Source organism: Thamnophis sirtalis, unplaced genomic scaffold (assembly GCF_051295495.1).
Source record: "Thamnophis sirtalis isolate CommonGarterSnake01/CBP01778 unplaced genomic scaffold, rThaSir2_p1.2 scaffold_2, whole genome shotgun sequence".
NCBI lineage: Eukaryota > Metazoa > Chordata > Lepidosauria > Squamata > Natricidae > Thamnophis > Thamnophis sirtalis.
Window position 1 is genome coordinate 71,185,136 of NW_028261382.1, and position 12,101 is coordinate 71,197,236.

Below are 12,101 nucleotides of genomic sequence, written 5' to 3' on the forward strand. Positions count from 1 at the left end.
ATTCATCAGATTCCCTGCCCATTCAACTCATTTTAAGGAGAAATGTTGGTGTTAAAAAGAAGTTGGAATGCTACATAGATCATGTTTCCAGTACAATCCTTGTTTTCCAGAATATTTCAGAGTTCCAAATGGGCCCGCAAATGTTCTCAAAACATAAAAATATGAGCCTTTCCTTGGAAGTGGGACCATCTGTTTAGAAAAATAGAAGCTGTGGGGAGACCTCTGTGAAGAAGCTTAAGTTGGATGATCTGTTGGTGTTTTGCAATGGGCAACCATTTTGTGAATGTGCCCGTGACATATCACTAGAATTCCATATGTGTGCCTTAGTCCAAAAGGTCATCAGGAGACCCATCAAAAATTCTTCTCTTCCTCCTCTCCCAAGAAGAGGTGAACTCATACTTCACTTCCTATGATAGATTGTTATTGTTGTTGTTGTTAGTTGCAAAGTCGTGTCTGACTCATTGCGACCACATGGACAATGTTCCTTCAGGCCTTCCTGTCCTCTATCATCTCCTGGAGTCCATTTAAACTCATGCTGACTGCTTCAGGGACTCCATCTAGCCACCTCCTTCTCTGCCGTCCCCTTCTTTTGCCCTCCGTCGTTCCCAGCATTAGGCTCTTATAGATCTGTTTGTCTCTCCATCCATCAATCCATCTGTCAGCCTCTGCTTTGCTGTTGCTCCGGCTGCCATGAAACGGGGAGGGAGGGCATGGTATTTGGGAGGGGTTACTCATTGTGCTGGAGGAAGGTTCTGGAGTTCACCGGTTGATCGGACTACGCATGCGTGGGAGTTTCCCGCCAGGACTAACGGCACCGACATTCCATCTTCGTGATGCCTTTTGAAGTTATCTTGCACCTGACACTTGGGAGAATTATGATTGGACTGTAACTGTGATGCCAAGGGGTGGGGAATGGGCTATTCTATATATCAATCGCTTTCGCGCCTAAATATTCAGATTTCGCTTCGCTATGCCTTTAATCATTTTTAATTAGTAAAAGTACACTTGATTTCCACACATGGAGTCTCGTGGTCTTTCTTTCCTAATTATTTAATGGAGAGGTGCTGACACCATCCATCCATCCATCCATCCATCCATCCATCCATCCATCTTTGCTGTTGTTGTTGTTAGTTGCAAACTTGTGTCAGACCCATCGTGACCCCATGGACAATGTCCCTCCAGGCCTTCCTGTCCTCTACCATCCTCTGGAGTCCATTTAAGCTCACGCCGACTGCTTCAATGACTCCATCCAGCCACCTCATTCTCTGTCATCTTCTTCTTCTTTTGCCCTCCATCTTTCCCAGCATTAGGCTCTTCTCCAGGGAGTCCTTCCTTCTCATGAGGTGGCCAAAGTATTTGAGTTTCCTCTTCGGGATCTGGCCTTCTAAAGAGCAGGGTTGATCTCCTCTAGGATTGGTTGGATGGCCTTCCCAGGAGTCTTCTCCAGCACCAGAGTTCAAAGGCCTCCATTCTTTTGCACTCAGCCTTCCTTATGGTCCAACTTTCACATCCATCCATTGCAACTGGGAAAACCATAGATTAATCATATGATAGATTAACTATTGTTAAAAGGAATCTCAATTTCTGTGAGTTCAGACAACCCAGCATGCAAAACAAGGGAGTCAGTACTTTCAAATACTTTGTCCCTGTGAAAGTTGAGCAAACATTCTTTTCAAACTCCTTTTGATGCCCCTGCAGCAGCCCAGTAGGACAACAGAGAAGCAGTGCTTAAAGCCATGATGGTGAACCTATGGCACACATGCCACAGGTGGCACGCTAAGCCCTCTCTGTGGGCACGCCAGCCATCGCCCCAGCCCAGCTCCACCGCGCATGCACGCATACCTCTTGCCAGCCAGCTGTTCTTTGGATCTCTGCCATGCATGCGCCGGGGGCAGGATGCATGTGGGGGCTCTTGCATTGCATTTTGGGGGTTCGTGGATATGTGCATCCCCAAAACCTGGAAGGCCTCCTGCACCCACCCAGAAGCCAAAAATTGGTGGGGGCACGTGCTCACATTGCATTTTGGGGTTTTGGGTGCACACTTTGGGCACTTGGCACCAAAAAGGTTAACCATCACTGGCTTTAAGCAGCCCAATAAGCTATGGTTTGTCTGCCATTGGTCCAAAAGAGCACTCTTGCCTCTCCACCCTGGCCTCACTTCCTCCTATTGCTCCTCTCCTCCGACTGCCTGCTGGGGAAGGGGGAGGTCACAGGGAATGGAGCAGGGGCCTCCTTAATTCCCCTCCCATTTCTCTGCATGCCCAGAGACCCCCCAGGCAATTTTCCTTGTCGTAATGATCTTCCCAGCTGTTCCAGCTGCTGGTGGAAACTCTGATTCCAGGTTGCAGGGAAACGTGTCGAAGCTTTTACAGGGGAACCTGGAAACAGGCAATTGTGTTGATCCTTGTTTTGGCAACGCCTGGAGAGGAACATGATGGAAACTCATGCCAAGGGCCCCACCTCTTTGATTTATTACAGGGGGGAAAGAGGTGGGCAGGGGACCACTGCTGCCTTCCTTCCATGGAGATGTCCAGATGTGCTTAGGTTCCCTGTTGCAATTCCCCAGTGGTAGGCCACCCTGGATGGGGATAATGGGAATTATGCTTTTATAGGACAGGAGGTCATATCAAGGAGATTTGACTCGAATCAGATCAGAGAAGTCAAGAGACCAGGGAGATTCAGAGGCGTTTGTGCCACCTATCATCCTACTCAGGATTTCCAGCAGTGTCTTTCCAGGAATTCCATCTGGAGGATTCCCATTTCATTTATTTTGAAGAAGCATATCCATTCCAAGTTCTCTAGCATTTGGGGTTCAAGGATAACTCTTTGACTGGCTGGCTGGCTGGCTTGTTTGCTTACTTATTTACTTAAGGCAGATAGAGTGAGAGGAGAGAGAAGGAGAGAGTGAAAAAGAAAAGGAGAGAGAGAGAGAGAAGGGGGAGAGAATGAAAGAGAAAAGGAGAGAGAGAGAAGGAGAGAGAGGAGAGGGAGAGGAGAGAGAAGGCGAGAGAGAGACAGAGACAGAGACAGAGAGACAGAGAGAGAGGAGAGGGAGGGAGGGAAGGAGAGAGAAGGAAAGGCAGAGAGAGGAGAGAGGGGAAAGAGGGGGGGAGGGAGTCCTGCCACGCTGTTGAATTTGTGGCTGTTGCATTTGGTTACCTCACAGCAAGGGTGCGAATTTTGACAGCTGAGGAAGCCAGCGTGATTTCTGAAGGAAGCCAGCAAATGGTGATTTTAATCAAAGCAGAGCAAATAGGTCAGCCCCCGAGAATCTTTGTGGTGGTTGTATTTAATTAATGGGAGTGCCATTGCCTTTACTCAAATGAAAATTTGTTCTGGCTTTGAGTCCTGGCTTCCTCTTTGTCTTTCTTCTGGCTCTTCTCCTTTTTGGAGCGGGGCCTCCGGCAGCCCAAGGCAAAAAAGCTGGACAGCTCATCACTGCAGTTGTGGGTCAAGAATTGAGGAGACTGCAGGAGAGACTCTACGTAGGTTCAACCTGATGTGTCCATTGTTCACTTAGACCAGGGGTCTCCAACTTTGGCGACTTTACGACTTGGGGACTTCAACTCCCAGAATTCCTCAGCCAGCGCTGCTGAGGAATTCTGGGAGTTGAAGTCCCCAAGTCATAAAGTTGCCAAGGTTAGAGATCCGTGCACTGGACTATATGCCAACGCTTCCATTGTTGAAAGCCACATTGGTATTTCTAGGTAATTTCTTCCTTTTCCTTTTTCCCATGTTGTTAATAGTCCATTCCTTATGTAGTGTCTCTGGAAATAGCCACGTACCTTACTTTTACCATACTACAAAAATGCATGCCAACCTAGTTGCAAATCGTGTCCCTCCAAAGTCAATAATCTTGTATTTCTCAATAAAATCCACTCTTTTCATCCAAGTTAGTGCAGCTGCTTGATAGTACAAGTCCCACTTTGGTAATCCAAACCCACCTCTCGTTCTTACATCGTGTAGCTTTTTTATATTAATTCTTGATTTTTTCCCTTGCCATATGTATGGAAATGTATGTAGATTCTGTCGCTTGCTAATGCCTGCTACCTTCTCTCTCTCTTTCAGCATGTAGTGTGTGTGTGTGTGTGTGTGTGTATTCGTAGATTTTCACGGGTGTCGGTATGCTGGTCTTGTTGTATTTGGGTCTTTTCCCACGTAAGATTGAGATTGTCTTGGCAACGTTTCGGCGAGGTCTCACTTGCCATCTTCAGGCTGTGTTTTGGGCTTAAAGCGTGGTCGGAGCTGCTGTCTTTCTATAAATCTTGGTGGGGGTGTGTGGAGTGCTGGCTTTGTTTCAGTAAGTGGATTGATTGGCTGTGTAGTTGTATCATGATTGGTAGATATCTCCATATAATATAATTGGAAGGGACCTTGGAGGTCTTCTAGTCCAACCCTCTGCCTAGGCAGAAAGCTCTATATCATTTCAGACAAATGGTTGTCCAATCTCTTCTTGAAAGCTGCCAAGGATGGAACACCCACAATGTCTGGAGGCAGGTTGTTTCACAGGTTAATTGTTCCCACTGTCAGGAAATTCCTCCTTAGTTCTAGGTTGCTTCTCCCCTTGATTAGTTTCCACCCATTGCTTCTTGTTCTACCCTCAGGTGCCTTGGAGAATAGTTTGACTCCCTCTTCTTTGTGGCAACCCCTGAGATATTGGAAGACTGCTATCATGTCTCCCCTAGTCCTTCTTTTCATTAAACTAGAAATACCCAGTTCCAGCAACTGTTCATCGTATGTTTGAGCCTCCAGTCCCCTAGTCCTCTTGGTTGCTCTTCTCTGCACTCTTTCTAGAGTCTCCACGCCTCCACAAGATGGTGCCAAGACACCACAATCAAACCACGGTTTGGCTTTCATGTGTTGCATCCTTGACTGCATGGCCTCACCCACTGGACACCCCCCACCCCCCGTCGAAAGCTGTTTCCTTATTTCAGTTAAAAACCTGGAAATAAATAGGGAGGGGGAATAATTAAATCCGAAATGAAATTCATTGTGCACCAAATTCGAGCCAGCCAAAAGAAATGAAGCCTGAACACTTTGTAGAGATAGAACTTTTCCAAAATAATGTGGGATCTTATACAAGAGTTTAAGCTACAAAATAAATCTGCCCTTGGCCGCTGCAGTGGAGATATACATCTCATTCGTTCTTTTTCTTGTGATGCCAGACAAAACATCCTTTTATTTTTATCCGAGAAACACAGGGGGGCAAGGGCCTTGTTTGCAAAAGGGCCCTGGAGTTTTCTGTGCCAGGCTAGGCCTTGTTGTAGTGCTCGGAACATGAGCAAATATTTTCCCCTGCTCAGTTTGACTCCTGGCTGAGCAGCGTTTTCGATGTTCATTGAGAATGTACCTTGGAAGCTACCTCTTCAGCTTCCCCTGAGATGGGTATGCAGAGACCGACCAAGGCAGGATCTGCTTTCCGTCTTGGCAACGGCCAAACAATGCACTACAGGTGGCCATCCCCATGGGTTATGGAGTTCTTGGCACTCTCTGAGCTTGATCGTCGGCTTGCAGACATTTCCCGAGCCAGCTAAGCAACAACATCAGTGCGAGGGAGTGTCTGGGTGGAGTTCATGGCTGTAGGTTATATAGAGGACATTTCCAGGATGTCTCAACGTCCTTTGATGCCAGAAACTTTGGTGTAGCTATCTGGGGGTACACGGCTACTCTGGAGAACTTCCCACCTGAGGTTCAATGCACGGTCAACCCAGGTGATGGATTGGGAAAGTGATGGGAGGGCTGCCTACCGGTAGAGCTGGCAGCACCTAAGGCCATGATGGTAAATCTATGGCACGTGTGCCACAGGTGGCGCATTGAGCCATCTCTGCAGGCATGTAAGTTGTTGTGTTATGCAAAACTCCAGTGCACATGCGCGTGCCAGCCAGCTAATTTTGGGCCTCTCTGGAAGGCTGGGGGAGGCCATTTCCACCCTCCCCAGGCTCCAGGAAAGCTTTCAGAGCCTGGGGCGGGGGGAAAACGGGGCTACCGGAAGTTCGAAAATGGGCTGTTTCTGGCTTCCGGAGGGCCTCCGGGGCCAGCAGAGGCTGGTACTGCCCTCCCGGAAGCTTGGAGAAAGGTTCCAGAGCCCAGGGAGGGGGAAAACTCCTCCCCCAGCATGGGTGTATGTGTGGCTCGCACATGCATGCTGAGGGGAGGGGTGTGGTGCGTGCATGCACAAGTGAGTGGGGTGCATTGCATTGTAGGTGTGGGACATGCACACACGTGCTATTGTGCGCACACACAGAATTTTGGCACACAAGGACAGAAAAGTTCGCCATCATTGGCCTAAGGCATAAACTCATGGTCTCCTTTTGGGCTCAGTCCTAATATGGAATCCTAGAGTTGAGAGGGGCCCTCAAAGCCATGGAATTTCTCCCTCTTGCTTGATACAGGAGTGCAAAGAAAAGCGCCCCAAGAGATTATGGTCCAGCCTCTCCTTGAACACTTTTGACAAAGTGGTTTCCCGCTGCCTCTTTGCTCTGACATTCAGGACCTTTTCTGGGTCAGAATCTGCTGCCGTGTGTCCTTCACTCTGGAATGATGGAGAAGGTCTTGCCCTTAGCTTTACTTTTCTGTTATTGAAACTGTGCTGCCATCTTTCTTCCAAGACTTCTCCCATCAAAGTTGCACAGAGCCGGTTTCCTCAATCTCTCCTTATACGTGCAAGTCTTGGTCCCCTGGTTCTCCTTGTTGTCTCCTTTGCATCTATTCCAATTTGTCTGCATCCTTTTTACAAGGGTTCCCACGGCTGGACTCTGCAAGATGCAGGACCTGATTCCCAGGTTGATAAAGATGGAGATGGTTATGTCATATAACAACCAACTAGAGCTGTGATGGCGAACCTATGGCATGCGTGCCACAGGTGGCACACAAAGCTCTCTCTGTGGGCACATGCACTGTTGCCAGCTGCTCTTCTGATTTCCAGCATCCACATGCAGACTGGCCAGCTGGTTTTTGTGGGCACCAGAAAACGGCCTGCTTGGAGAACAGCTAAAAAACAGGTCATTTACGGGCCATTTTCTGGACCAAAAACAGCCTGAAAATGGCCAAAAACAGGAATGCGTGTGCTGGCCAGCAGAGGTTTGGGTTTCCGGTGCTTCCAGTTTGTGCGCTCAGTGCCCCAAAGGTTCGCCATCACTGAATTAAAGGCCTCCCCAGGATCACTTCGGTTTCCTCTTTACCAGGATACAGGAAGGCAGAAAAAGCCTCAAAACATTTTCATTATAATGTACACGGGGAATTAAATGGTGGATATTTTGGGCACTGGAATTCCATTTCCCTTTTATCTCAACAAATCTTGCTAAAGAAGAGTCTGAGAACATTGTACTTGGAAAAAAAACTTTTGCTTATTGGAGCAACTGCCGGACAACCTGACAAATGAACATAATCACACACCTACGCACACCTCTGACCACAGACATGCTGGCCAGACTGGGTGCTTCCCACAGCACTGACATTGACGCCCCTTAAAAACCACAATGACATCAAAGTAGCAACATACTCCTCCTGATGTCACTGAGCACAGAACATAATTTTGTTCTTTGCATTAGTCGTCCAACACAAGTGATAAGTCATTATTTTAGTAGACATTCAATAACTCCAAAGTACTCATGTCGCTGCTTGCCTACCCCACAGCCACCTGCAGACATCAAAGAAAAACTGAGAGGCTCAAACATTCCTTTTATAAAATTTTTTAAAAAAGGAATCCAATTTTGGGAAATGTCGGCCTTGTTATACAACCCCCGAGTTCTTCTGATGAATTATAGCCCCAGCTGGCTCATTTGTGAGGCTTGTAATTTCACTTTTCTAAGGAATAGTGAAGTGGTTTAAGAAACGTGGTTATGATCAGCTCATTTCGCTTAATAATCGCAAGAATTCAGTGTCCGAGGCAAGTGAGATCCTACAGCAGATCAAACTTCAGAGGATCGTAGCAACAATTGCTATGTCAAGTGGAAAATGCCGTGATTCAAACTCTGCATCTGTTTTTTGTCACTGGGAGCATAAAACTTTGGCTCCACCGATCCTTTTTGTAAGAATCTCTAACACACATGCGTGTTTTTTTGACAATTTTTCAACTATTTAATTTTTCAGCTATTCTCTCATACAACACATTTGGTCGGTTAGTTTGTTTTCAACCCATGAACTCATCTTTTATTCAGACTTTCCCTAATTTGCTTTCTTGAATTGCAAAATCTCAAAAGGACCAAAAGTATGAAAAGATCTCTGTGCTCTGGCTTGAAATATATATATATAAATGCAAGCTAAATTAATTTGGCTCCCAATCCGTCCTTCTGCAAAGCACTTCACAAACGAATAAAGATTTCTGCCAAGGTGTCGTATAAATACATAAACCCTGCAAATGAATTCTACGCAGGTCTTCAAGTAATACATACATACAGATAGTCCTCAACTTACAACCACGATTGAGCCCAAGATTCCTGTTGCTAAGTGAGGTGGTTGTTAAGTGAGTTTTGCGCCATTTTACAACCTTTCTTGCCACTATCGTTAAGTGAATCATCGCAGTTGTTAAGTGGATTTGGCTTTCACATTGAATTTGCTTGTTAGAAGGTCGTAAAAGTGACCTGTGAGTCATTTGCGAAGCATCTGATGGGGGATGGTTGCAAGTGTGAAAAATGGTCATAAATGATTTTTTTCCAGTGCTGTCGTAACTTTGAACGGTCATTAAAGGAACTGGTTATAAGTCAAGGACTGCCTGCATTATAATTAAATAAAAATACATTACTAGTGACGCAGGTAAAGGTGAAGGTTCCCCTTGGACATATATGCTAGTCGTTCTCGGCTCTAGGGGGCAGTGCTCTTCTCTGTTTCAAAGCCGAAGAGCCACTGCTGTCTGAAGATGTCTCCATGGTCATGTGGCTGGCAGGACTCAACACCGAAGGCGCACGGAATGCTGTGACCTTCCCACCAAAGGTGGTTCCTATTTTTCTCTTTGCATTATTTTACGGGCTTTCGAACTGCTAGGTTGGCAGAAGTTGGGACAAGTAACAGGAGGTCACTCCATTACACGTCGCTAGGGATTCAAACCGCTGAACTGCCGACCTTTCTGATCAGCAAGCTCAGCCACTGAGCCACTGCTTCCCTTTAGTGACACAGGTACTACTCCACAACCCACAGGAGAAAAATGCAATAGTGTTTGAAGGTAAATTTTGAAGATAAACTTCAGAAACTGTGGGAGCTTCATCCCTGGACATTTTCAAGAAGAGACTGGACTGCCATCTGTCAGAAATGTTGTCGGGTCTCCTACTTGGGCAGGGGGGTTGGACTAGATGACCTACAAGGTCCCTTCCAACTCTGTTAATCTGTATCTCTATCTACTAAAGCAGGCATCTCCAAACTTGGCCAATTTAAGACTTGTGGATTTCAACTTGCTAGTTGAGGAATTCTGGGAGTTGAAGTCCACAAGTCTTAAAGTGGCCAAGTTTGGAGATCCCTGTACTAAAGAGGCTTTCAAGAAGAGACTGGAGTGCCATCTGTCAGAAATGGTGTTGGGTCTCCTGCTTGGGCAGGGGGTTGGACTAGATGACCTACAAGTTCCCAACTCTGTTAATCTGCAATAGAAGGTATTAGCATTCTCTTTCTTTGCCTGCCTGGGTTCAAGATGTTCTCAGTGCCTCTCTTTGACTCTCATGGTTGCAGAAATCCTTGCACTCCTGCAGGGGACCTAATGGAAGCTCCCAGTTCAAAAGAGGAAGAATCTGCCTCTTATAAAGCACTGAACTAGCAAAAGAGAAATAGCTTCTTTTAAAAGAATCATTCATCAGATGCTTTTCAAGGGCAGCCAGACTTGGGTGGCCTCTCCATGATCCTCCACTTCAAATTCACGGGGATTTTTTTTCTTCCAGTGGGCGCTTAAGCAAAAAAGGTAGATTTCCGAGCAAACTTACGCAGTGTGTGCTGGAGATGATAACGGAGCTCGAGATGAAGCTGAGACCATCGTTCATGCTCACTTGGAGAGCAGCTTCCCTAAAACAAGGAAGGAGAGGAGAAATGACTTGTTGGGGTGAAAGATTCACAATCCACTTTCTCTTGAAAACACAACACTTTCTTTGCATTGTGGAGCTCGGATATCTTCAACCAGGTGGAAGTCGGTAGAGATTCTCCCGTCCTCCATGCCCTGGTTTTCCCAAAGGTGCTTTTTCAGGAGGCAACTGGACTTTCTTGTTTTTTTTCTTTTGAAGACATTTTGCTTCTTATCTGAGAAGCTTCTTCAGCTCTGACTGGATGGTGGGGGACGGAAGGATTTATACTCCTTGCTGGTCATTTGCATCCTTTTAGAGGGTCCTTGAAGCACTTGGAGGTTTATCTGTGTCCTCAGGGACAACCATGGCCTGGATGACTGAGAATCTCTACAGGCTTCTAGCTATCCAATTTGGGATGAAGACCCTTGGAATGGTGTGGGAGTAGGAATGGATTTCCAGAGGAAATATTGCAGACTACAGGAACCATTTGCACCACTCAGGTGACCCTGATGACCCAACCTCCAAGTGCTTTAAAGACCCTCTAAAAGGATGAAAACCACCAGCTGTCTGCAAGGAATCTAAATCCTTCCATTCCCCACTATTCTGTCAGAGTTGAAGAAGCTTCTTGGATGAGAAGCGAAATATCTTCAAATAAAAAATAAGAAAGTGCAGTTGCCTCCTGAAAAAAGACCTTTGGGACTTCAGCTAGGTCAGGGGCAGAGGTGGGTTCCTACCAGTTCGCACCTATTCAGTAGAACTGGTTCGTCAAATCTACCGAACCGGTTAGAAGAGGTTCCACCAGTGGATGCGGAAAGCAGGCCACACCTACAGAAGAGGTTCCAATTTTTTTTGAAACCCACCACTGGTCAGGGGTCCCCAAACGTGGCAACTTTAAGATTTATGGACTTCAACTCTGGAGAGATTGCAGAGGAAGGGATTACAAAAGAGTAAATTATGCTGGCTGGGGAATTCTGGGAGTTGACATCCACAAGTCTTAAAGTTGCCAAGTTTGAAGACCTCTGATCTAGATGATCCTCAGATGACTTGGGCTTTAGCTGTGAAGAATGGAAGTCTACCCTCACATCTACAGAGCAACCAAGAAATCTACTTGATTTGCTGAATGACCAGAATAGCAATGGAATAGGCATCTCCATGGCAACCTTCTAGATTTTAGAAGGTGGCCATATTGCTGCAATCAAAACCCTGCCCCATTTCCACAATGGGCAAGAGGTTCCATCACCATTTTCTACCCTCTTCCACCATTTTCCATCACAATGGGCAAGAGGTTCCATCACCATTTTCTACCCTCTATTTTGCTTCTTGGCTATCCTAGGGGCGGGGGGGGGGGTCACTTTGGATAGCAGGCTATTCAGAACAGTCGCTTCCTTCCCCCAAATGACTAAAATTCTCCTGGGCAGATCAGAAAGTGCAGAAGCAAAAGAAAATTCAATGGCAAAAGTTACAGCAAACACAACCTTTTCATAAACCTACATGCCAGCTTCTTGTAAGACAGGTGCCGGGCAGAGTAAGTAGGTGTCCTCCACCACAAAGGGTTTCTCATCTGGAAAGAGAAGCAGAGAAAGTGGTTTCAGTTTGAAGCAACTTTGGAAAGAACAATTTAAGGCGTGGGAAGCTTTGTATCCAAATATATTTTATACTTCACACTGTTTCCCTCTTCCTTTGAAACATTAACAGAACTCACCATGGTCTGAGAATCAGCGTCTCCACTCGATAATTGACAGGATGTTGGTCTATATTTATGACCAATGGGGAAAGATAGAAAAAGGGATTGGTTCACACATCAAGGCTTAACCCAAAGCCTGGTTTAAAAAATCTGCAATTCTTATTTACAGGGAGAAACTTGGTTATGGCTTCAGGGGATGGCCCAATTCATACACAGTGCTGAAAGAAAGGGCAGATTTTCACACCATTTGATGACCCAACTCTGTTTTATTCTATTCCTGCATATTGTTTGAGCTTGCCTTATAAGCTTTTTAAAATCTTTTTTTTAATGTTAAATTTTATTCACACATCATAAAAAATCAGAGAATGTTAAGAACTGGAGATCCATTCCAGTCCAATTGGTGTAGGAATCTAATAAAGTTTGCCCAACAGATCTCC

General features: G+C 46.0%; 1 protein-coding gene across 1 annotated transcript in view; it reads right to left on the bottom strand.

Annotated features, from left to right (window-relative positions):
* ANTXR1 (ANTXR cell adhesion molecule 1) overlaps positions 1–12,101 on the bottom strand; it is a 132,698-nt gene that overhangs the window by 49,819 nt on the left and 70,778 nt on the right. Inside the window, exons 11-12 of the mRNA XM_087706052.1 lie at positions 11,472–11,541; positions 9,906–9,984 (exon numbers count right to left, since the gene is read on the bottom strand). Of these exons, the coding sequence (XP_087562178.1) occupies positions 9,906–9,984; positions 11,472–11,541 (149 nt within the window). The remainder of the gene's footprint in view (positions 1–9,905; positions 9,985–11,471; positions 11,542–12,101) is intronic.